A 23,597-nucleotide genomic window follows, 5' to 3' on the forward strand; every position below is an offset into this window, starting at 1 on the left:
ATTATTATTATTATCAATCCTATGAGGAGGGTATTTCCTCTTTCCTTTTTTTTTAGTTTTATCTAATGTAGTACAATGTAAGAAAGCATTCATGTGCTTTGTAGAGAAAATTTTTGAGTGGCTTTAATTTCAGTTTATATGGGTTTTACAAATGTGTAAAATTAGGCTGAATAAAACCATTGCTTTCCCCTTGGGCCTTGAGAGGGTAAGTTTCATGTTCAGCATGTCTACAAATAAAGGTCTAAGTGTCAAAAGCTAGGACATTAAGGGAAAGAAATGGAATAATAGCTAGAAAGTGCTTTATGGCTCAAAATCCATTTCCTTGGAAATGGGATTATTTGAGTCCTTTTGAACCGAAAGTGCTAGTGGTTATAATGGAGGGGGAGGGATGAGTAAGGACGAGGATGAGGAGGGTCAGATAGCGAACTTTGCAGGATGGGGTGCTCAGTGCTGAGGACAGAAGAGGATTAACTCACAGATGATACACACAGTAGAATACGTGTGTGGGTTTATTAACAGAGATGAGTGGGTGTCCAGGATTTAGGAGGAAGAACTCTTCTAAATGAAGATAATGGGATAATCTTCCTTAACAGACAGTGACACTATTAGAGCACAGAAGCAGGTCACTGAAGGAAAGAGAGCATAGCTAGGGAGCCCTTGGAGCTATTTCCCCTTATTTTCCTACTTCTATGCCATTTCCACAATCATTGATCACCTCCACTGAAAGCATGAGGAAAGGAAATGTGGAAGTTTTTTCAAATCATCAAATATAGGTTTTTGTTTGTTAGAAGCTCTAGTGAACTCCTTAATGAAAAAATAAGAGTTGCAGTACCTGGCCCAAATTGGGTTTGGAAGTTGTCAATGGACTTTGATAATTTACAATATTTTTCTATTTTTATTTGACTGAATTAAGAGTTACTTCATCTGTTTATAAATTGCACCTAAATGGCAGATAAAGGCTAATGTATTTTCTAATGCTTTTGTTGTGTGAATTTTTAGTCTTTTCACATTTTTATTAACATACATAAAAATTGTTTAATAAAGAAAAATAATGTTGATCTGAACATTACACAATAGTTGTAAACTCCAAGGGATAAGTTGATACTTGATAAATTCTTGAGAAAATATATACATGCAAATGGGGCTCACAGTGATGATCATTATATATTTATGATTTGTGTTAAATTTTAGAGTTTTACTATAAAAGCAAAAAGTAATTCCTGTGTTACAAGGATATGAATTGTATTATTAATATTCCCAGGTATTTTTTTAAATTTCCACCCTAGAATGTTAAGTGCCTAACACTTAACCCTGTAGATAAAAGTTGTAATTGTCTAAAGGGAAGTTGAAATCCATTCCTTTTTTTTTACATTAAATCAAACACTAAAGCAAGGGATGTTTAAAAACAAATACGTTAAAACCATCTCTCAGTTAATTCTTTAAACAAACAAAAGCATTGAATCCCCGCCTATATTACAAATAATGAAGTTATTTTAAATTTCTGTGCCAACGAAGAAAGAACTTTTAAAAGAGTCTATATTATAAATTATGGCAATTACAAATCTTTAATGGTTGACTTCTTTTTCATTGCAGGAAAACTCTCTCTGGCTTCAAGTATTCTGTTAAAGCAGATAAAATTTATTTCACTGCACATGGATTTCAAGGAATGTGGATATGGGCAGACAAGTAAGTTGAAATTTTGTGAGAAGAAATGGCAATTGTTATTAACTGAGAGAGTAAATGTGCATGAGAACTTTGAGATTTTGCTACTTGTCAAAAACTGCAGACTGTCAAGCAATAATTGTTCTTATTTTATATGATTATTAATAATAAAAATATTTTGCCAGAAGTGTATTAGCAATCTTTATCTTATGCACTTAAAATAACTATTTTTTATTAAATATAAGTACAAGCTTAACATAGTTTTAGATTGTAGATTCAATGTGTAGTCAAATTGTTAATGGAGTATAGATCTTATGCCAATATTTCAAGTCTGTTGGTTTCTACAAAATTTATGTGATTTATGTGTAAGCTTTCTGTATTATTTCTTCATGTAGAGGGTTCTTCAAACATTTCACTTTTTCTTGTGAATTTGTTTCCACTGATTATTTAAAAGAAGTGATACTCTTAATAAAGTGGTAAGACTTTAGTGACTTTAGAATTTTTTCATGGTTCACGGCAAGGAAACCTAAAAATAACTGCATTTTCTAGGAAAAAAATATACAATTAACCTAGTATATGTCTACAGTGTCAATGTATAATTTCAAAATTTATTTTTAAGTTCACTGCATGATTTCAAATTACTGTAATTAGTCCACTTTGATCATGCACAAATTTTTTATGTAGCAGGATTTTTATTCTGTTTATAATAAAGCATTTTCATCTGTCATACATAAACTGCTTAAACATTACATCAATATTTAAAAATTGAACCAAATTGGTCTTGCTACAATCTTAAAAATGTAATTTCTGGAAAGGAAAAGAGTTTATTTTACTTTAAGAAAAATCCATTAGCACTGAAAATAATACTACAAGCTTATAAAAACTAAACTACAAAATTTAGTTATAAATAATTTTTGTATTACTTTGTAATTTCTACATACATATATGTATATATGAGTAATTATCTTGATTTTAGGAACTATAGTTCATACTTCCTTTTGTCCCCTACATTGCCCAGAAAAGATATTTAAGAATGACTGGCTTGCTTGACTGCACATTTGGTTCAATATTTTGATTAAAGATAATTTCAGGACTTAACTATTTTTAAATATTAATTTTTAAAGAGAATAACTTAATTGTCTTTGGATTCAAACAGATCTGTCTATAAATCCAAATTTCAACATATTAATATAATGCTATTTTTGTTAATAATGAACTTACATCCTAACTCTATGTTATCACGATTAAATAGAATAATACATTTGAGATGGTTAGAACAGTGCCTGGGCCATAGTACATGATCAAAAATTGTTAGTTATTACTATTACTTAACTTCTTTATCCTTTTTTTTATTGGCATACTTAAGAAATAGCCCTTCTACTATAAGGTTATTTTGAGGATTAAAATGAATGCAAGGCACTTAGGGATTTTAAAATATAGTAGGCATTTCATATATAGTAACATGATAATAGAAGGATCTTATTACGGAATAATCATTGTCATTTATGCTTAACATGATTTTTTAAATTATTGTATTCTTAATCCTGTACACCTTACTGATACAAAACTAACAATCAAGAAGTGTTTCATTTGTTCTTTACATTATTTTAGTAGAATTAATACTTCTCTTAATACTTTTCTCCAGTTTACATCTATCTTCCAGAGATTAGAAGAGAATAGAAATAAGAGCTGCAATTGTTATGAATTTGCTAGAGACATCCATTTTATTATAGATAAAAGCAGTAAATATACAGTATCAACAGAGTTTAATAATCAAAAATATTTACTTTTTAACTTAGATAATAAACAGATGAGGAAAAAACCTACTCATAATTTTCAGTCAACTGAGAAAGATGTGAAAAAAGAAGCTCACACTGAGAATGTAATGACGGATTTATCAAATGCTTATGCTTCAGGTATGAATGTCATTAACAAGTGTAACTCCTTTATTCTTTTTAATAAATGAATGCCCTGTGATCTACGAGTTTATTGTAGCAATTACAATTTTCTTTAAGATCTGATCCTTTAACTTATTTTCAGAAGTAAAATGAACAGATTGTTTTGTGGCAATACTATCAAATAAAGTTCATCTCTAGGAGATCTTGAAGGGACACCTGTTCCAATGACATTAATGTAAAACGGTTGATTTTGGGTGAAAATTGTTATACGATGGAACATTGAATGAAGATTATTAATAGAATTTGGGCAAATGCTACTTTACTTGCTGTTTGACGTGGCCCTTTAATACCTTTAGTTTCTAATGATGAAAACTCTATCCCTTCAAGATTTTCTTTGGCACTCTACTGACCTTGCTGTTAATCTCTTTTCTCTCTAGATTTGTTGCCGTCCAAAGAGGGCAAAGATTTAACAAGATATTTTCTGCTACAAATAGTAGATATTCTTTTGCATTACATCAAAAAAACCTTTGATGTTAAGAGTAAAATATTGGACTTTCATCATCCTCATCAACTCCTTGAAGGTTTAGATGGGTTTAACTTAGAACTGTCTGACCTCCCTGAATCTCTGGAACAATTACTTGTTGATTGCACAGATACCTTAAAATATGGTGTTAAAACAGGTGATTTTTTTTTCAAATTGATGCTCTTAAATTATAGAGTGATTGAATAGCTTTGAATTTACATTTGTGTTGAAAAATGATCACAATTTTATTCATTCTTATTTAAAACACCTGCTTAGTTTATTTTCAAATTGGTATTGTCATATATAAATTGCCTATTAATTAAGATAAGAAAGTAAATAAAATGAGTTTTGTTTGGAGAATTACATTCTAATGGAAACTAAATGTATAATTTTTATTTATCATTCTTTTCATTTATCTATTTATTTTTATCATATTCAGAATTGATGCTCAATTGATTATCTTTCTAAACCAATAAAATATATAGCATCAAAATTATCAGATAGATACATAAATATATCCTATATTTCTTAAATTGTTTTATGATTAAATTAACTTTACTATAACTTTATTCTTAACCATTTAAAGTGATACTTTAAGGAGTCAGCAATATTTATATAGGCTCTATGGACTACTTTTCCTAAAATCTTATACTATTAATAAATAGTATAGTGGAACAAACATTGTCTTTGAAAAGTGACAAAATTTGGATTCAAATACATTATCCCTTCCTGGGCTTATTCATTTCTTATTATGTGATCAGGGAAAATATTTATGTATAGCTTTAATAATTATAAATTATTTGTGTATGATACCTTATATTTGATAGAATTCAAATAAATGGGCATTGTTGTAATTACATACTTTTATATACCAGTACTTTAAACACCACAAATATTTTATCTTCAGATCAAACTTATTTGCCACATTAATGCACCAAGACGATTTACATTTGAAAATGCTTATTGCTGCATTAATTTTAATGACAAAAAAATAAAGTATCCTTGTTTTTACATTTATCTTAAACAAACTATGACTATCCTTGGAAACAAATACTATGCAATGTTACAATTTAAAGTTCTAGGGAAGTCATGGGGAATATTTCATAGGATATTGATCCTTGTGCAAAGGTATACCACAAAATAATATGCTCAATATTATTTCAATTTTATTTAATTATATTTTAATTTTATGTGTATATGTATATATTGACACACATATATACAGGTGTCTATAATTACCTATTTAAAATGAACACTTTTGTAAGATATCTTTGTATCACTTTAAAATAGCTTTGTAAATATCATTTGTAGAATGTATTGATTATAAATAGGTAGTTGGATAGATAAGTAGGATCCTATATATGCCTAGAAAAATCACTGTTCTGTATGTACTGTTTTGTATTCTATGCATTTCTATAATGTGTAATATATTTATAATTAGAAAACTATTATTAAATAAAAATATAAAAGTCTTGTAAGAGTCAAAAAATATTTGAAGGCTCAAATTCAGTCATGTAAAGCAAATGTGAAATTAAAATAAATTTTGATTAGAAATAAAAATAGTAAAAGGTAGTTCTGAAAAAATAGTGGGGCAGTTGAGTGGGGCAATTGAGTGGCACCTCTGACAGGTGTAAATAAAGTTCCTTCTCCTTCATGTATCCAGCACTGCAGATGTAGACGGAATCTGTAAGGACCCACGTTCCACTTTTCCATCTCCGTCTCTGCACATCTCAAGTGCAGAGGGAAAAAACAAAGATGCCGAGAAACTGAAAAGGAAATAACAGAAAGGGACAGTGTGCTATCACAGTCCACAACTTCCAGACATCAATTTCATCAAGTTTAAAAACATTTTTAGAACATCTATTTGTTAACAAACCATGTAGGTGCTTTGGGAAAGGCAGTGTTGAAATGTGTATAACATACTAGTGGGGAAAAAAGAGGAATTCACAAAGAGCTATGGTGCAAGTCATCTGTAAACTATGTCATATGACAGTGAAAAAAACAATCTGGGGGCTAAGAAAGGGGAAGATTAATTTAAACTGAGTTGAATATAGATTATGCAATTTGTCAACTAATGCTTAAAGACCCTTGGTTAATGTGAATATTCAAAAATCATTGTGAAGGGGATCTATTATTATATATAAAAATGTATAGTTTTTCAGTGAAAATTATTTAATCTTTTAGGTGGCTAGTCCCCCATTTACCCAAGTGGTCCCTTGAGGTAGATTTATATACCCCCATCCCTGACCTACTTTAGACACAGGACCTTGCGTGATTTTTGAGCATATTGAGCTCTTTTTCATCTTGCTCCTTCTCCACCTCTTTCTGTCTGGCAATGCTTAATTTTAGATCTTGCCTTAAACATCACTTCCTCCAAGAGACTCTCTCTAGAGATTGCCTCTGCCCACTCCCCTGGCTGCCTTTAATCCCCTAGGAACAAACTTTTAACACCCATTGTTTTCTTTTGTAGCACTTTTGACAATTGTGATTAGACACATTTGTGTCATTTATTTTATGTCTTTCTTCTACCAGTTTGTAAGATCCACATGGTAGCAACTGAGCCCATCTGGTTTACCACCGTATCTCCAATACTTAAGACTGTGCCTGTATGTGATGGTTGCTCACTAATGTTTACTGAATGACATAATTTGTTTAAGTTTGCTTAATGAGTATCTGTTAACTGAGAAGCTGCTATCAAATTTAACCATTTCTTAGCTCTATGTTTTTATTTTGTCCCATTAGCAATTTTTTCTTTGTTTCTAGGACATCCTCGCTATTTTAACCAGCTGTCCAGTGGGCTAGATGTAATAGGACTTGCAGGGGAATGGTTGACAGCCACTGCAAATACCAACATGTGAGTGTCCCTCTGCACCTGAGAAATGTGAGAATATTAGACACATGTCAGCAAGAGTAAAGATGTAGATTGTGGAAGTAACATTTTGCTGGATATGATGCTTGCTGTATCAAAACCAAATAGTTGACACCCTGGGAGAAATGCAAAGAAGCTGCTACATGTTCTCCGTGTGACATGTTTGAGGTTTACCTGGTCCTCTGGACATTCTCTGTCTGGGAACTTTCAGGACCTGAATTCCCTGGTACGGGATAAAGCTCAGTGGATTAGCCTGAGTCATTACTGGGGCTAGGGTAGTTCGGGTTGGAATCATTTCAACACTACTTGAAACAGCTCACAGCACACAGTAGTCTAAAATGCACATATACACGTATGAAAACTTTCCTAAATATAAATTAGAACCTCAATCTTATTGAAGATGAAAAGAATAAACTTTTAAAGAAAAGTTAAATTCAACTCCAACGTGATTCTTTTAAAATACTAACCTTTGCCATAGCAAAACTTGTGGAAAACTCAAGGAAATTAGATAACCTGTTGCAGTGTTTTGAGGTAAAGTTAATTTTCGAGCAGTATTTTTTAAGATTGAAAGGGATAGGGAAATGATTGGATACTAAATTGAAAGGAATAGTCGGTGTCAGTTGTTAATGTAGTTTAACTGGCCATCAAAAGAGAGAGCTGGTAAAGCTTCAAACTTTAAAACCAAGAACTAAACATTTATAAGAGACTGCTTTTCTATGTGGGAAAATGGAGGTTTATTTTAACTGTTTAGTTATCATTAAGATTTTGATGATGCATAGTTCATGGTAGTAATTAGTATTTTATAGATAGGAATGCAAATAAAAATGTCCTACACAGCTTATTGCTATTTTAATTTTTACTCCTTGATGATGGTGCTTTAGTTAAACCTGTGTAGAACAATACTTTAAAAAAATTAGTCTTTCCAGACAATATAATGCATTCTATATATTATATAAATTATTACATAGAATAAATTTATAAATCATATTCCACTGTTTGGAATCCTATTGTTATGAGACTTAATTATTTTCCACATGAAGAAAATATTTATTCTCAAGTTTAAACAGAGAAATAGTGGAAAGAACAAGTGGGGGTAGTAAAGAGAAAGAATTTAAGACAGAGTTTTTTGTACCTTTGAAGTTTCCTCATTCTTAATAGTTGGATATCTCTTACCATTATCTGAGATGGCAGAAAAGCAAGTGGTATGGAGTTAGAGAAAACCAAATTCAATTCCTACTTTCCTGCTCTCCAGTGCTGTGAAGTTTAGTGAGTGTCTTTTACCTGAAAATAATAACAGCTACTCCATGGAATTGAAATAGAGTCAAAAAGGTAATGTATAGAAGCTGAAATTGACACAGCACATTCTGGCAGAATTCAGCCTTGTTGAAATACAAGTGTGTAAGGATTTCCTCTTACTTTGTTCCTCTTAGATTAGAACTAAAATCTTAATTCTAATAGTCAATGGGTTTTCTTAGTCTGGGTCTCTGAGCAGAGAGAGGCAAGAGCTTATGTGTTACTGCATTTTGAGGGCATGCTGTCTGAGTAGCAGGGTTGCGGAAAAATGAAGGGAGTCAGGCAAGGGCAGAAGGGCAGTATGAGGGGTCATTAGAGACCTAGCACAAGGGAATGCGAGCACAACTGGCTGCTTGGTACCCTGGGATGTATGCCCCCCACAAATGACCTCTCCTCAGGACAGTCCATCTGTGGGGAGGAAGGCAAAATAATTTATCTTTAACCAGGTCTCCTAGGGCCAAAGGATTGCACTGTGGAACATTCACGTCCCCATACCTAATGTCTGGGCATTTTTGGAACTCCCAGTAGATTCCCGGACTTGTCGTGGTTCAGGGTAAAAGTGTAGCTTCTGGATGGGAGGTCAGTGACTACTGTCAGGAGGGGAGGCAATCTGCTGTTAGCTCAGGACTGTGTCTAAGTGAGTGGCCACAGGGGTGGTGGCTGGGCCTGATTAATGTCCAATGACCGTAGTGACAGAACAAGCTGAGAGTATCTGAAGTGGCACAGGAGTGGTGGCTGGTATCAATATCTATGTATAAAAACTCATAAAGGACAGATAAAAGGCTGTCTAGAGAAAAACTGAATCCACCTTTGATTTCAGAACCCACTGTAAATATTTCATTGTTTATTGTACACAGTATGCACAGAGGAAAGCCTGTAGCCTTTTAAATTCCAGCTTCTTTTTTTCCAAGGGGCTGACTCTAATCTCAAAGCACCCCTCAGAGGAGAGTCCCCAACCTGATCCTCTCTGAGTTCTCTTCCGTGGGTCCTGCATTGTTCTTGTCTTGTGCCATCTTCATGCTTCATAGTTGTTATTGAAAACATAGTAGTTCTTAGTCCATTTTTGATGTGTTTGTTCAAAGTAGAGGATGTTTCTCAATCAATTTCTAGAAAAGCCTTTTTTCCTGCCTCTTTTATATTCTGCAAAATATTATATTATATTATGTATTATAGCTCTCTATCTCTCCAACTTGCTCATTAGGTAATATATCTGTTTGTGTCTACATGTATACACATAGACACATATGTATACATAATTTTGTGAATTATATATACATTTGTACATTTCTATGTGTGCATATATACATGTATATATACATATATATATATTTTTTTCTTGATAACTGGGTATTTTCTTACTCTAGCAGTATTATGTGTATGATGGAGGGATGGGAATTGCTTTTAAAATTCCTCTAGGTGGAAAAAAAAATTCTCAGCTACTGCACAAAACAATGGAAGCTATCATACTTTCTTTGTAGAACTAATATACTAAATTTGGAACAGGCGATTCAGAACATATAAAATGTAATCATTTCTTGCACAGTCTACCATACAATTTGAAAAGTGTGTCATCTTATTTAGCATGTGATTTTATTTTTCCTGCTCTATGTAATATAATTCACAGTTGAATTTCTCTATATGTATTACAGGTTTACATATGAAATAGCCCCAGTATTTACTGTCATGGAGAAAGTTCTTCTCAAGAAAATGTGTGGAATTATTGGCTGGAGAGAAACAGAGGCAGATGGAATATTTTCACCTGGTAGGAAACAGTAATTTTCTGTTTGATTCTTCATACTTCCGGAGTTCTTTCGCTGATTCCTTCCCATCTGGATCAGCTGCGGCTTCTTGCCTTTAGATTTTCGTTTGGATGATGACACACCCTGTTTAGTCTCTGAGCCACTAGGTGGTTGTGGGTGAGATCTGACCACACTCTGTATGATGAGTCAGTAGATGCAGTAAAAGGGTGTGCAGAATGACCTCCCTGTCAGTAGGTGGCGCTTGCTGGAAGGTGCAGGCTGCAGTGTTGTTTTTGGGTCCTGTAACAGGCTCTCATTCCTCTGGAGAGGTGCTCCAATGCCTCATGTGGTGGGACTTCCAGGTGTGTCCTTATTCTGCACCTCAGTGGGGGCAGGTCGGAGAGTGAGGCTGGGTGAAGCTGGGTTGGCTGAGCCTGCCCTCAAGCTCCACAAATGCTGTTAGCAGGGGTCGAAGGTCTGTTCTCTGCCTCAGGGCAAAGCTGCCAGGGAGGGGCTGGAGTGGCCCCTCTCAGCAGGAAAGTCTGCGTGTGGGGTGGGGCTGTCTGAGACCTGCAGTCTAGAGCAGCCTCGCTCCTCTCCACCCTCCCCTGTTCTGTAGTTTCTCCTGGGCCTCTGTCTGCAGGCAGGACCTCAAGCCAGTGGATCTGCCCTGGCTGTCCTGCAGGCCGGGAGGTTCCCTGCCCAGGATCGCAGACCCCTGTGAGAGCAGGGTTGCCCCTCAGGCGTGCTGGTCTGCCCCTGAAGGCACACACACTCAGTACGGTCATTCACAAATATCCCCTTTCTGTGCCCCAGGGCAATGCGACTGAGGCCTGAGTGTACGGGATCTGGTCTGCAGGCCTGTCCCCTGGGCCCTGGAGATCAGTCCCTGACCTTCCAGGGAGAGGAGTGCTGGTCTCAAGTCACCCCACGGGGTGCCCAGGCTGGATCGGTGTCTCTCCGCCTCAGGATTTGCCCCACTCTCCTGGAGTCACCAGGCAAGCGGCACCTGGGAGGGTGGGGGGGTAGGGAGCTTGCAATGTGAGTACCCCTCAGTCTGCTGTAGGTCCCCAAAAGGAGAGGTCTCCTTCCCTGAAGATGCCTCCGGGTCGTGGCTAAATTGTCTCTCTTGGCAGTGGCTGGTAGGCAAAGGGGGAGGGGAGAATGAAGCAATATGGTGCCTGTGGACCGGCTTGGGTCTGTGGACCGGGAGGTGGGAGGTGCCCGAGGGAGCTGGGAGCCTGGTGCCCTGTCCAAGAGGCTCAGGGCTCACTGGCAGTGGCTGTTTCTGGGCTGTAGTGGGCAGGTCTCTCCGCTCAGGAGCCCACCTGCAGTCCTAACGCAAGGGAGAGGAAATGCAGCTGCCCCACCCACCCTTGTCGCTGGTCTCCAAGCCTCTCGGGGGCCTTCCTCCTTCCAGTTCTCCTCTGCAGCCTCTTCGTGTGGAGTCTCCTGTAGTTTCCGTAATTTTCTATTAGCTAAATAAAAATACCTATTAGAAGACACTGAAAATGTATTTCAACTAATACTATTATTTCTGAGAGATAAGCCATTATGTAGGTTATAACTGCAGACCAAGCTTCCAGAAATCTAAAAGTGGAAATTGTATTGATCTTTCTCTCAGCAATTTCTAGGAAGGATATTTTAAAATAACATCAGTGATTTAGCAACACTTTAGTTTCAGGAAGCTCTCAAATTGTCATGATTTCAAATAGTTGGAATTAGATTAATAATCACTATTTCTTTCCCACAGGTGGGAGTATATCAAACCTCTATGGTATATTAGTAGCCCGTTATAAGCGATATCCAGAGTTAAAAACAAAAGGCATGGCTGCACTTCCATGCATTGTATTATTTGTTTCTGAACATGTAAGTATCAAGTCTAGGTTTTTCCAACTTTTAAGGTCACCTGATAAAATAAAGACTTAGAATATCATGCTTATGTTAAATGTATTCACATAATCTGAGTCTGGATCCGAATATTAATATTATAAAGGGAGAAAATGACTTTCCAAAAAAATATAGGCTGTAGAGATAAGCAGTAAAAATAGTTCAAATTTAGGATTAAAATTTAATTTCAACCTATGAGAAACTAACAGGAGAAAATGTGATTATAAATATAAAACACTATGCTGTCTTCACCAAAAAAATAAGTTGTAAAAAGTTCAAAGATTTAGTGGTTCTTTTTAACATCGAATAAAGGGAACAAGAATGTGATTAATGTTTTATCTTCCCAGTTAAGACCAAAGGAATTAGTTGAAAAGAAAACAATAGTTACAGACTAGGTCCTCAGCCACATGTTTCAGATATTGACAATACATCCACTGATATCTCCTTTAGTTTTAATGTTCCTTACACTCTTGTGCATAGCATTGAAACTTCTTTTTAAAAAGTCAATTTATGAGCCAGGCACGGGGGCTCACACCTGTCACCTTAGCACTTTGGGAGGCCAAGGCAGGAGGATCTCTTGAGGCCAGGAGTTCAAGACCGGCCTGAGCAACATAATGAGACTCCCCATGGCTACAAAAAATAGAAAAATTAGCCAAGGATGGTGGTGCGTGCCGTAGTCCCAGCTACTCGGGAGGCTGAGGTGAGAGGATTGCTTAAGCCCAGGTGTTTGAGCTTGCAGTGAGTTATAATGACTCCACTGCACTGTAGCCCAGGCAACAGAGTGAGACCCTATTTCAAAAAAAAAAAAAGTCAATTTATTATAATCTAATAAATCTGATCACTTTGTTTGTATCTACCATGGCAGCATTTATAATCTTAAAATGTAATAGTAGTCTCAGTTTGAGAACTCTACCTAAAACTACCTAGAAACAGAGGAGTTTTATGGAAATGTTTCTGTTTTTGCAGTGTCCTTCCATTGCCAAACTCAAATTGTTATTATATAGCTGTACAGTAAGTCCTCATTAAATAGGTCATTGCGACTCTAAGCAGAATGATGTACAGCAGAATAGTGTTGGTTGTTTTGTTATAGCATTGAAGAGAAAAAATTGGTTTTATTATACATTTTTTTTTTTTTTGCTTAAAGTCACAGTTTCTAAGAACCTATGATGACTTTAAGTGAGAACTTACTGTACGTTATCAATTTGGCAACTACAGCTGCATGCAATGTATTATAAAACTTAATATAATTTAACATGCTTTACAAATGTGATTTTCATAATTTGACATACAGCTTTTTAAAAACATAATGAGTAAATAGGCTGAAATTTCATAATGCCTATCTTTAAGAAACGATTTTGTATTTAACCTGTATACTCTTTATTGAGATAGAAACAGTGCTGGAATTTTTAATTTCTGTATTTTTTTAATCTCATATGTCTAGTCTTTTCCTTGCAACTAAAAATAACCCAGGCCAAGTTTATCTTTTAAGCTGCTATTACCTCTGTCTTACTGGTGTTATTTATATAAGGCAGAGTGATGCAGGGACAAAGTAAACTAGAAGGCAAGAAATCAAAGTTGGTGTCAGAGTCAGAATTAAGAATTATAGACACTGGAGGAATCAGTGCATCTCTTCAGCCTTCATTGTTAAAAAAAAAAAAAATCTGAAATGTAAGAATTAGAGCTGTCCAGAGCAGGAAAGGATTTTTCTGGAGGATAATGCCATTAAATTTATAAATGACGTGCTTTCATGTGGATACTGAGAACTAGAATATTCAATCCCCCACTCATTGCATGTGAAGAGTTCTATTCTATGGCAGTACCTTCTAGAAATAGGTGTTACAGCCTTCCTGATCTCAACAAATGTCATGATGAGGACCTGAAAATATGCCTTGAGACCTGTGTGCGTATACATGCACAGACCCACTCAAAGCTATGCGTATACGCCCCAAATGCACTAGTGTGCAATTAATGATTTAATGCAGGAGAATTAATGTCTTTTCTACTTTTATTTTTGCCCAAGGGACATTATTCAGTAAAAAAAGCTGCAGCAATCCTTGGTATTGGAATTGATAATGTAATTGAAGTAAAATGTGATGAAAGGTATGTTTCTTAATATATTCTCAAAAATGTTATTACTGTACTTCACAGATTAAAATGCAACTTTCTTTATATTCCAATATTTTGCAAGAATACCCACCCATATTAGTTTCATTTAAATTTTAACAAGAAGTGATTATGAAAGAAGCACTGAAGTTACCTATCTTATTGTTAAAATTTATTTACTAAATATAGCCTTATATAAATGGTAATGCCACATATCTGTTCCCTATTTTATATTTATGAAATATATTAAATTATCAATATAATGATGCTTGGAGATAAAAAAATCAACTGGGTTAGGAGAGTATATAGTGAAAATGTGTTTCTATTTTCCTTGAATCTCATTCTTTAGAAATAAGCAATATTACAAATATTACATATATTCTGGAAGATAATTTTTATGCATATCAAACTTACTCATACATCAGTTCTGTGTTGTATTCTGTAATTTGATTTTTTTTGGCTTTACAATAGATCTTGGGAATCTTGTGCCATGAATTTATATGGACTTTTCTTATTGTTTTTTAGATACTTCAGAGCTTTTCATTTTATAAATATAACATGATTTCACAAGTCTTATTTAAAGAGACACTTAAGAGGTTTTCCTTGATTTTAGTATTTAAGGGCAATGCTTAAATGAATGTAATTGTATAAATATATTTGAATATCTTTGTATGACTATCTCTCACATCAATTATTGGGTCAAAGTATATCTACATTTATAATTCAATAAAAATGTTTTCATTTTCCCTTTAAACAGTTTTTGGTTAATTGATACCCTTATCTACAATCTGTAACCCAAATATTGTTACTATTTTTATACTTAGAAAATCTGATAGACAAATATGATGTTTCATTGTTGTTCCAAACAATGGAAATCTGTTAATGTACTCACTTGCCAATGTCTATTTCTGTGAATTGCCCATTCATGTCTTTTGCCCATTTTTTTAATTGGTAGTTTATTACTTTTTAGTGGCTTGTAAGAAATATTTATATGTTTAGAAATTTTGAAATGTAAAATAAATGATTATAAAATATCTTGCAAATATATTTTTATAAGTTATTATTGAATAAACATCATCTCAAGTTGTTTGATTTTTCTTATATAGTCCCTGCACATTTTCTGAGAATAACCTCCCTAAGATGTTTTATATTGTTTCTACCATTATGAATAGAATTTTTCTATTATTTATTTATAATAATTAGTGTTAACAAGTAGAAATATAATTTATGTTTTTAACTACCTAACTTGCTCAACAGTCTCATTATTTCCAAAAAACCGTACATATTTCAACTATACAAACATGTACTTGAATTAGGGTTTTTTCCTATTTTATTATCTATCACTTTTTCAGAACAAAATAGAATATTAAAGATAGTAAGCATCCTTATCTAAGTACTAACTTTAATAGGAATCTTTTCAATAAATCATCTCTAAGCATATTGGCTTTTAGTCTCATAGCTGGAATAGAAAAATATTGGCTTTAATTTTTCTTGGAAATTTTCTGTTGAAGAAATGTCAGTACACTTTAATTCATGCCACTCCCTACTCCCCTCAAACTTAGATACCTGATATTTTTATCATGATCAAGAGGTATTTACTTTATAATTAAAGTTTAGTAACTTTAAGTAAATAATGAAGAAAAAGGAAGAAGGGAAGGAAGGAAGAAAGGAAGTAAGGAAGGGAGAAAGAGAGAGAAAGTTCTAAAGAAAGTAAGTTTACCTTCTGTATCTTTCCTAGGAAGATTAGTAAGTAATGTAGATTTTAAGTGGATAAATAGTAAAGTAAGCATTCTTTAACTCAAACATGGTTAAAGGAATTGAACATTTACCTTATACCTGTTTATATGGCTATAAATAGCCTTAGGAGACACTAAAAAGTAATTTTTAAAAATAATATTGCATGCCATTTATTATTCTAATTGGTAAAACTGATATGTATATTCACTTATAAATCAATGTGTATTTGCATTTTAAGAGGAAAGATGATTCCTGCTGAGTTAGAGAAAAATATATTGCAAGCTAAAAGAAAGGTATGTTCTACAGTTTCATATTTAACATGCAAATGAATCTCTATTTTCTATAATTTAATTAGTGAAAAACAATTGATAATTGCTAAGAAAAATAAAATAACCCCTAAATGTGGGAAATCTCTTATAAAATTGAAGTGGTATAATTAGTAGCATTACAGTATTTCTAATAATATTGTTTCTATTAAATATGAAAAGTTATCTGGGTATCTTCTATATAATAGAATTGGTCATTTCTATTTTTTTGGTGTTATTTTCTTAAAATAAATTTAGACAGATGTAATAATAAATGAAACTCAGAGGCAGAGATAGTAATTCGTCTTATGATTACGCTGCTTTCTCTAGTGTTTTCAATACATTAGAATATTTGAAATTATTAGCTAATTAATGTCTTTAATCAAAGTTACCCAGCTTCCTGATGTCCAGAAATGTAAAGGTTAAGTTCCTATGTAATTCTTGGGGACTTCATGGGAATATGAGAGTAATTCAGCCTTTGTCATCACTAGGGTCAAATGCCATTCTGTGTCAGTGCCACAGCCGGGAGCACAGTGTATGGAGCCTTCGACCCTCTCCATGACATCGCTAATATTTGTGAGAAGCACAAACTCTGGATGCACGTGGATGTAAGTTCCCTCCTTTAGTTCGAACTATAATTTATTTTTTTAAAAATATAAATCCTACAAATGATCCTTACAGATTCTTAGTAGGCATTGTAGGCAAATAAAAAAATTTCTCTGTAACTTAATTTTTATAATGAATAAATGCAGAGAAAGAATAATCTTATTTGTATAAGTTATTTTTAGATGGACTTAATATATCATGAAAAGGGCTAAAAACATATCAAATGATTTTTAAAAATCTAAATCTCTATCAGTATTTAACCCAAAATTTAGAATATCAATGTGAAGAAATAGTTCAACATGATTTGAAATTGAAATAAGATTTGGCCCATTACTCTAATATACATTTCTTTATTAATATCTATTAAGGAAATTAAAAAAAAACTTTTGTTGCTATTAATTTAATACAATGACTTCTACCAAAAATGTCTTTGGCTTTGGTTAGAGTTGAAAAAAATCTAAAGTTATGAAATATAATGGAGATTTTCCTTTTTTCTGTAGTATTGCCAAATTGGATGCCAACTTTTTAAATCTGTCTTTGGAAATTATACAGACGGTATCTCCTTGAATTAATTAAGAACCTAAGACTTTACTGTGTCATGAATAGATAATGAGAATTCATAGGAGGAAATTTTTAAAATGTATTGTTCTTATAAATAGGATAATTATAGCCAAGTTTAAAATCATCTAGTGTAACAATTAACTCTTCATCAACTTTTGAAATAGATTTAGCATAGAAAAAATATTTGGTGTGACTTAGAAAGAAAGAATTTATATAAGAGCACATGTCCTTCGTATTGGTTGCAGGCAGCTTGGGGAGGTGGACTGCTGCTATCCAGAAACTACTCCTATAAACTCAGTGGCATTGAAAGGTAAGACCTGGGGCTTTCTTTGTGAAGGCAAAAGGACCCATTTTGGCTTCTTTTCTCTGGCATTGGACTGTGAGCACTGACTGGAGCTGTTTTATCATCTAGGGCCAACTCTGTGACCTGGAATCCTCACAAACTAATGGGTGTCCCTCTTCAATGCTCTGCTATCTTGATCCGGGAAAAAGTAAATTATTTCTATTTTTAAGAAGTGAACTAATGGATATCTTAGTAATGACTAGCTTGATTGAGAATGTTTAAAACCAAAAAGAAAAAAAAAAAAAGATGGCCTCACTGAATTAAACATAATGTAGCACACTTTGCCCTACTGAGGAAAACCAATCCTTCCCACTCCGTCTTTAAGTAGCAGTCACTGGGTAATTGAGGTGTCACAAAATCAAATGACTACAGTGGACAGGAAGTAACCCAATGTGTAGATAAGATCTGATACGAAGCAATAGATCATAATAAGGTCTATAGAAAACCTGATCATTCGTAACCTAGTTATTAACAATACAATGGCCACAGGTATATGAAAAAATGTTCTACATTGCTAATCATCATGGAAATGAAAGTTAAAACTATAATAAGATAGCACTTCACAACTATTCTCTTATTTCATAATAGATAAGCATAGGTGACAGTGTGGAGAAAAGGCACCCCGTGCACCCTGTTGGTGGACCCGGGAGGTGTAGTCCACGCCTTTCTCCACACTCTCACTCCATCTTGGGTTTCATTTTGTTTGCTTCACATCCACTGACTTCCTTGAAGGCGTAGTACAGCTCGCTCTCTTACATCCTGAGTACATGTTTCTCCTCCATCTGTCATAATCTGACTCGACTTTCACCCCCCACAACACCCTCCCCACAACATCTTCCCTGTTAAATCTCCGCTGCGCTCTGAAATGATTTTTACTCAGGAGCCTTTCTTGACTTCTCCGCTAGATGGAATCCTTGACTGTTAGACCAGAATATTCCCCTATAACACCATGAAAACTCCTTCATGGCATTTATTATGGGTGTAATTTGACATTCACATCTGCAAAATTTTGTTTATTGCCCAGCCCTGGCCTTACTCACCAGCCTCCTGCAACCCAGATTATAAATTCCACAAGGGCAGAGTTTTCCACCCGTTCCTCACCACAAATCTACTGGCTCAGAACCGTGTGTACATTTTGTAGGTGCTATAAATATATGTTTCTTAATGACTAGCTTAATCATCACATCAGATAAAACTCATAGCTTGCATGGTTTTAAAATATTTTAAATAGTTTTAAATGGTTTTAAATAGTTTAAAACCAAATTTTAAAAGTATGGTTTTACAATTATCTTATTAATCTCTAATAAAAGAATAAAAGGAGAGTTTGAGATATACTAAACAGATAATTTTTATATGTGTAAATACGTCATCCAAGATAGACATGCATAAGGTCTTTTCCTTTTTAAGGTATCATTTCTATTCTACTTCCCCCCGATACTTCAACACTAACCACCACATTGTGGTCCTCCCCATAGATTCATAAGTCTATTCTATAAAAAGAGTATGAGTTTTCTTTGTTGAGTTTCCACAAACCTCAAGTCAAACTGCCTTTTTTTGGCTCCCAAATTCATCATTGTATAGATAGATATGACCTTGAAAATTACTTAACATGTTAAAGTTTCAGTTTCTTCGATCTATAAAAATTATATAATGGTTTCTATGCCATCAGTTTTCTGTGAGACTCAACTGATGTAACCTTTGTGAAATGGCAAGCATATAAAAAACACATAACAAATATATCGTTATTTATTTCCTACAGAAGATGTTATGCTTGATGTATATTTAAATTATACTGTCACTGCACACAAATTCAGCTTTGGTCATGCTGAAACAACACACACACTTTGAGAGAAGTCTCTCTCTAACTGGGTGATGAGAAACATGTTTTTCCTTTAGTGATTATTTCTTTACCATTTAATGTAAAGATTCCTCAATTCTTTAACACTGAGGAGGAATGTTTTCAACATTTTTTTTTTGTCTGAGAGGAAATGGCTAGCTAGAAAGGAACAAAATCAAATGAACGGGTTAAATGCACAGATTATTTTATTCTCTACTGAGGCTATCAGAGCTGTTTATTTGACTGAGATCTACGCTATTGACTCACAGGGGAGTTCAGTTAAAGTGGAAGAGGCACTCAATTCTCATTAATATCATTACATTCTAGTCACATAATTTCAAAAGAGCAGCAAAACTTCAAGGCATTTAAGAAAAGCTAAAGAAAAATAGACAAGTATTAATTCAATTATACCACCTGCATGTTCTAGATAAATCCAAGGAACAACTGAATATGCTCAAATATTTTCAGAGAAGTGACATTTTTATATAAAATATATGAAATTCTATTTGCATGCAAAGCAGAAATGATAAGTTAAATAAAATAAATAATTGTTTCTTATTAAAATGCATATGACTTACATGTTAGATATATTATTCCTTTTTCAGGGTCTTCTAGAAGCATGTAACCAGATGCAAGCTGGATATCTTTTCCAGCCAGATAAGCTCTACAATGTCGACTTTGACACTGGGGATAAAACTATTCAGTGTGGCCGACATGTTGATGTCTTCAAGCTATGGTTAATGTGGAAAGCAAAGGTAGGAATTTGCCATCTTTATTTTTACTCATTCTACTTTTTATTGGAATAAAGAGAAAAGGGGTAAAGTTTATAATAAATTACATATTTGAAAAGAAGCACCAAAATTTTAAAGTCTTAGGGTTATGTGAGCTGATTTTAAAAAGAGCAAATTTAACTGATGAATCTGATGACTTTTATTATTTGAGATTTTGACAGTTTAGATCATGAGGTAGTAGAGAACATATGAACCTCAGGGGTCTTCCTAAGATGAGAACCTCTAAATGTTGTCAGAAGCCAGACAGACACGTAAGTGTATAAAATGAACAGGCTGTAAGAAAAGAGGGAATAATAAAACTAGAGACTATATGACCAGCCTGACTAGTTTACATTTAAATTGGTGTGAAACAATGCACCAGATGTTTTGATGAAAGTCAACAATTCAGTCACAATAATTTGTTGAGCACTATTGATCCAGTCTAGGTGCTGAGAATGCAGTAAGCAAAAAAGCCAGGTTTCTGGAGGGTTTGGTGCTATAGACAATAATCAGTGAGTTATCAGTAGCTAGCAATACTGTAAAGAAAACTAAACGAGGTTAGAGAATGTAGAGCAATTAGAGGTCACGCATTAAGGACAAGGACATTGGATACTGTTCTCTTATGAAAAACCACTAGATGGTTTTTAACAGAGGAGTGACAATCAGATATATGTTTTAAAGGGGATTGTTTGGGCTACTTGTAACAAATAGATGACAGGGAAAAGAGGGAAAGCAGTATGACCAGTTAGGAGGTTCTCATAGTGGTCTAAGCAAGAGGTCATGGTAGATGGGCCTTAGGTTGTACCAGTGAAGCTAATGAAAAGTAGATGGATGTTCTTTGACTCCCTTCATCTTGTAGCCTACATTTAATCCATCAGTAAATCCAGTTGATTTTACCTTGGAGATATCTCTGGCATCCACCTACTTTTCATTAGCTTTACTGGTACCACCTAAGGCCAATCTACCATGACTTCTTGCTTAGACCACTAGGAGAAATGTCACAAGAAAATTATAATATGCAAAGAACCTAGGCAAATCATTTAAATTCTCTCAGCTTCAGGCTCCTCATTTGTACAATTATGTTGTACCCGCCTCTTTATACAGATGTTGTTGGGTTTAAATTAAATATTACATATGATCTTAAAAACTATAATGCTATAATTTACCATATAAATCTAAGGGGTTGTCATTGTTACTTACAAGTTAATTTCAATCAAGATCAAATGCAATTATGTTTTTTTGTATTGCTGAGCTTGGGGCATCTTGGTACCTCTTTTATGACACATAATTTAAATTTTAGCTTTACAAAGTTGTAAAGAAACAAATCAACTTAATGGAAGCATGTGTGGTTTTCATTCCTAAACGCTGTTTGAGAGAAAAGCCCCAGAACTTAAAAAATCTTTTCAGAAACTACTAAATCTACTAGGAAGTAAATACTGAGGGGCAAAATTACTCAAAAGTGATTTGGATGTTATTAAAGTTTATTATGTAATGCTAATGTTAAAGGACAATAGAGAAAACTTCACAAAAGGAAATATGTATGGAAATCATCAGAATGTGGGCAAATGTCAAGCATAATTAATAATCATTTTCTTGCAATTATATGGTTAATATTAAAAGAGTCATTACATATTCATGTCCTATGCCCATTATATGAAAGCTAATAATGGTGTCAGGAGTTCAATCATAATTAGCTATGATTATGGTCATTGTCATATGATATGAATCAGGAAAATGGTCAAAGTCACAGACTCATTTCTTAACTCATCTCATATTGCATGACTTTGGTCACAAGGAAATAGTGTAAATGACTAAGTAAATGGATATAATTAAAATTCTGTAGATTTCTTTGCCTTTGAATTTTTAAGAACTGTTCCAATATATGATACTTTCATTGTCAGTATATTTACTTTTATTCGATCTATGGTTATTTAGGTCCTAGTTATTTGTATTTGAAGTATAGACTATTACATTTATTTCATTTTTTTGAACTCTATTAGCCCCCAAATTACATATTTTTATGTATTATATTTTATTTTAAAATTATATTATTTTCTAAAGATCTCTCTGGAAAATCACGGCATTTCTAACTGCAAATTGGAAATTTGGTTTCTCAGGTCAAAATTCTAACTGAGGTGAAAAAATTTTTTTGACATGTTTCATCATTACCATGTGCTCTATGAAATTTCAGGAATAAAAATATGTTAGGAACATAAAAATTTGTTAGGAACTTTTTTAAGCCACTTTTTCCCCTTTGCTAACAAAAATAGGTTTAGTTAAGCCACTTGAATTAAATGTAGATTTTTCAGATGTGAATGCTTATTTATTACCTGAATGTTCAATCTACCTTACAGTCAAGGTCCACAGATACATAGCGAGGATTACATAGTAAGGATTATATGTTCTCCACTCTCTTCCTGCCCTTTAGTTTTGCCTAGCTTAAATAATTGACATGCTTTTAGAGAGTTATTTCTGTCATCCCCTTCCCAGTTCTCTATAGAAAGACGGACGTTAGATTCCATGCAGATGAAAGTTTTGCCATGAACCAACAGCATCTTTTATATATTATTGGCCTCGGTATTTAAATTGAAGTCATTTCTTTTTTCAAAAATCCACTATTCCAAAGCCAGAGATAATGTTTTCATAGAAATCATCCACCAATAACCTGGTATATATCCAATGTTCTGATATAGGAATCTATTTAATCAGTTAACCAGGATGATACTTGGCAATTATGTCATTTTGTAGATTTCATTGATAATTTTCATTGTTCAAAGATATATATTCTACAAGTTCTTTTCCTAAAGATTTTTGAATGGACAATTTGGACATTTAGGTAAACCTGCTTTAAAAATCTTTCAATCTCACATTTTTGGAGCCTTGCAGCCTTGTGTAGATCTATCAAACACTGATAATCTAATGCCCCTCAATCTGCTTCTGTACAGATTTTATTTATCTAAATATTTTCATGAACCCCTTTAACTTTTGTAAGAGCTTATCAATTCTTACATAGCTTAGCTTCCAGTCAAACTCTATAGCTTGACTTAGCTTAAATCAGAGTATATATACCTAGATACTTGTCATGAGGTTCAACCTTGAATTCACAAATTTTTAATACTTATCAAAACATTTTAAAAATAAATTATACGTATGCTTATCTCAAGGATTATATAGTTCATCTATTCCTTGATGCAATAAAAGTGGCATTCAAACTTTCTAACACAACACAAAGTAAGAAATATATTTTATGTTGGTCTAGTAACACACATACAAAATGTAACAAAACAAGTTTCAGGAAGAAAAAAACACTTATCATGTGTGAAACTCTTATATTTTCTATTCTACTCTATTTTATTGAAAGACAAGTTGGTTATGACTCACTAAATTGGTTCTATTACCCATTAATGGGCTATGACCTGCAGTTCAAAAGATACAGATATGTAAATTTGATCTGGATTAAA

General features: G+C 33.6%; 1 protein-coding gene across 1 annotated transcript in view; it reads left to right on the plus strand.

The window, feature by feature from the left end:
- The first annotated feature begins 388 nt into the window (after window positions 1-388).
- LOC123621729 (glutamate decarboxylase 1-like) overlaps window positions 389-23,597 on the plus strand; it is a 31,365-nt gene continuing 8,156 nt past the window's right edge. The window contains exons 1-13 of the mRNA XM_045527628.1: window positions 389-413; window positions 1,594-1,686; window positions 3,462-3,578; window positions 3,998-4,240; window positions 6,847-6,937; window positions 9,895-10,007; window positions 11,738-11,853; window positions 13,895-13,974; window positions 15,953-16,007; window positions 16,511-16,627; window positions 17,432-17,496; window positions 17,599-17,677; window positions 19,972-20,121. Coding sequence (XP_045383584.1) covers window positions 389-413; window positions 1,594-1,686; window positions 3,462-3,578; window positions 3,998-4,240; window positions 6,847-6,937; window positions 9,895-10,007; window positions 11,738-11,853; window positions 13,895-13,974; window positions 15,953-16,007; window positions 16,511-16,627; window positions 17,432-17,496; window positions 17,599-17,677; window positions 19,972-20,121 — 1,344 coding nt within the window. The remainder of the gene's footprint in view (window positions 414-1,593; window positions 1,687-3,461; window positions 3,579-3,997; window positions 4,241-6,846; window positions 6,938-9,894; window positions 10,008-11,737; window positions 11,854-13,894; window positions 13,975-15,952; window positions 16,008-16,510; window positions 16,628-17,431; window positions 17,497-17,598; window positions 17,678-19,971; window positions 20,122-23,597) is intronic.

Source organism: Lemur catta, chromosome 16, assembly GCF_020740605.2.
Source record: "Lemur catta isolate mLemCat1 chromosome 16, mLemCat1.pri, whole genome shotgun sequence".
Classification (NCBI taxonomy): Eukaryota; Metazoa; Chordata; class Mammalia; order Primates; family Lemuridae; genus Lemur; species Lemur catta.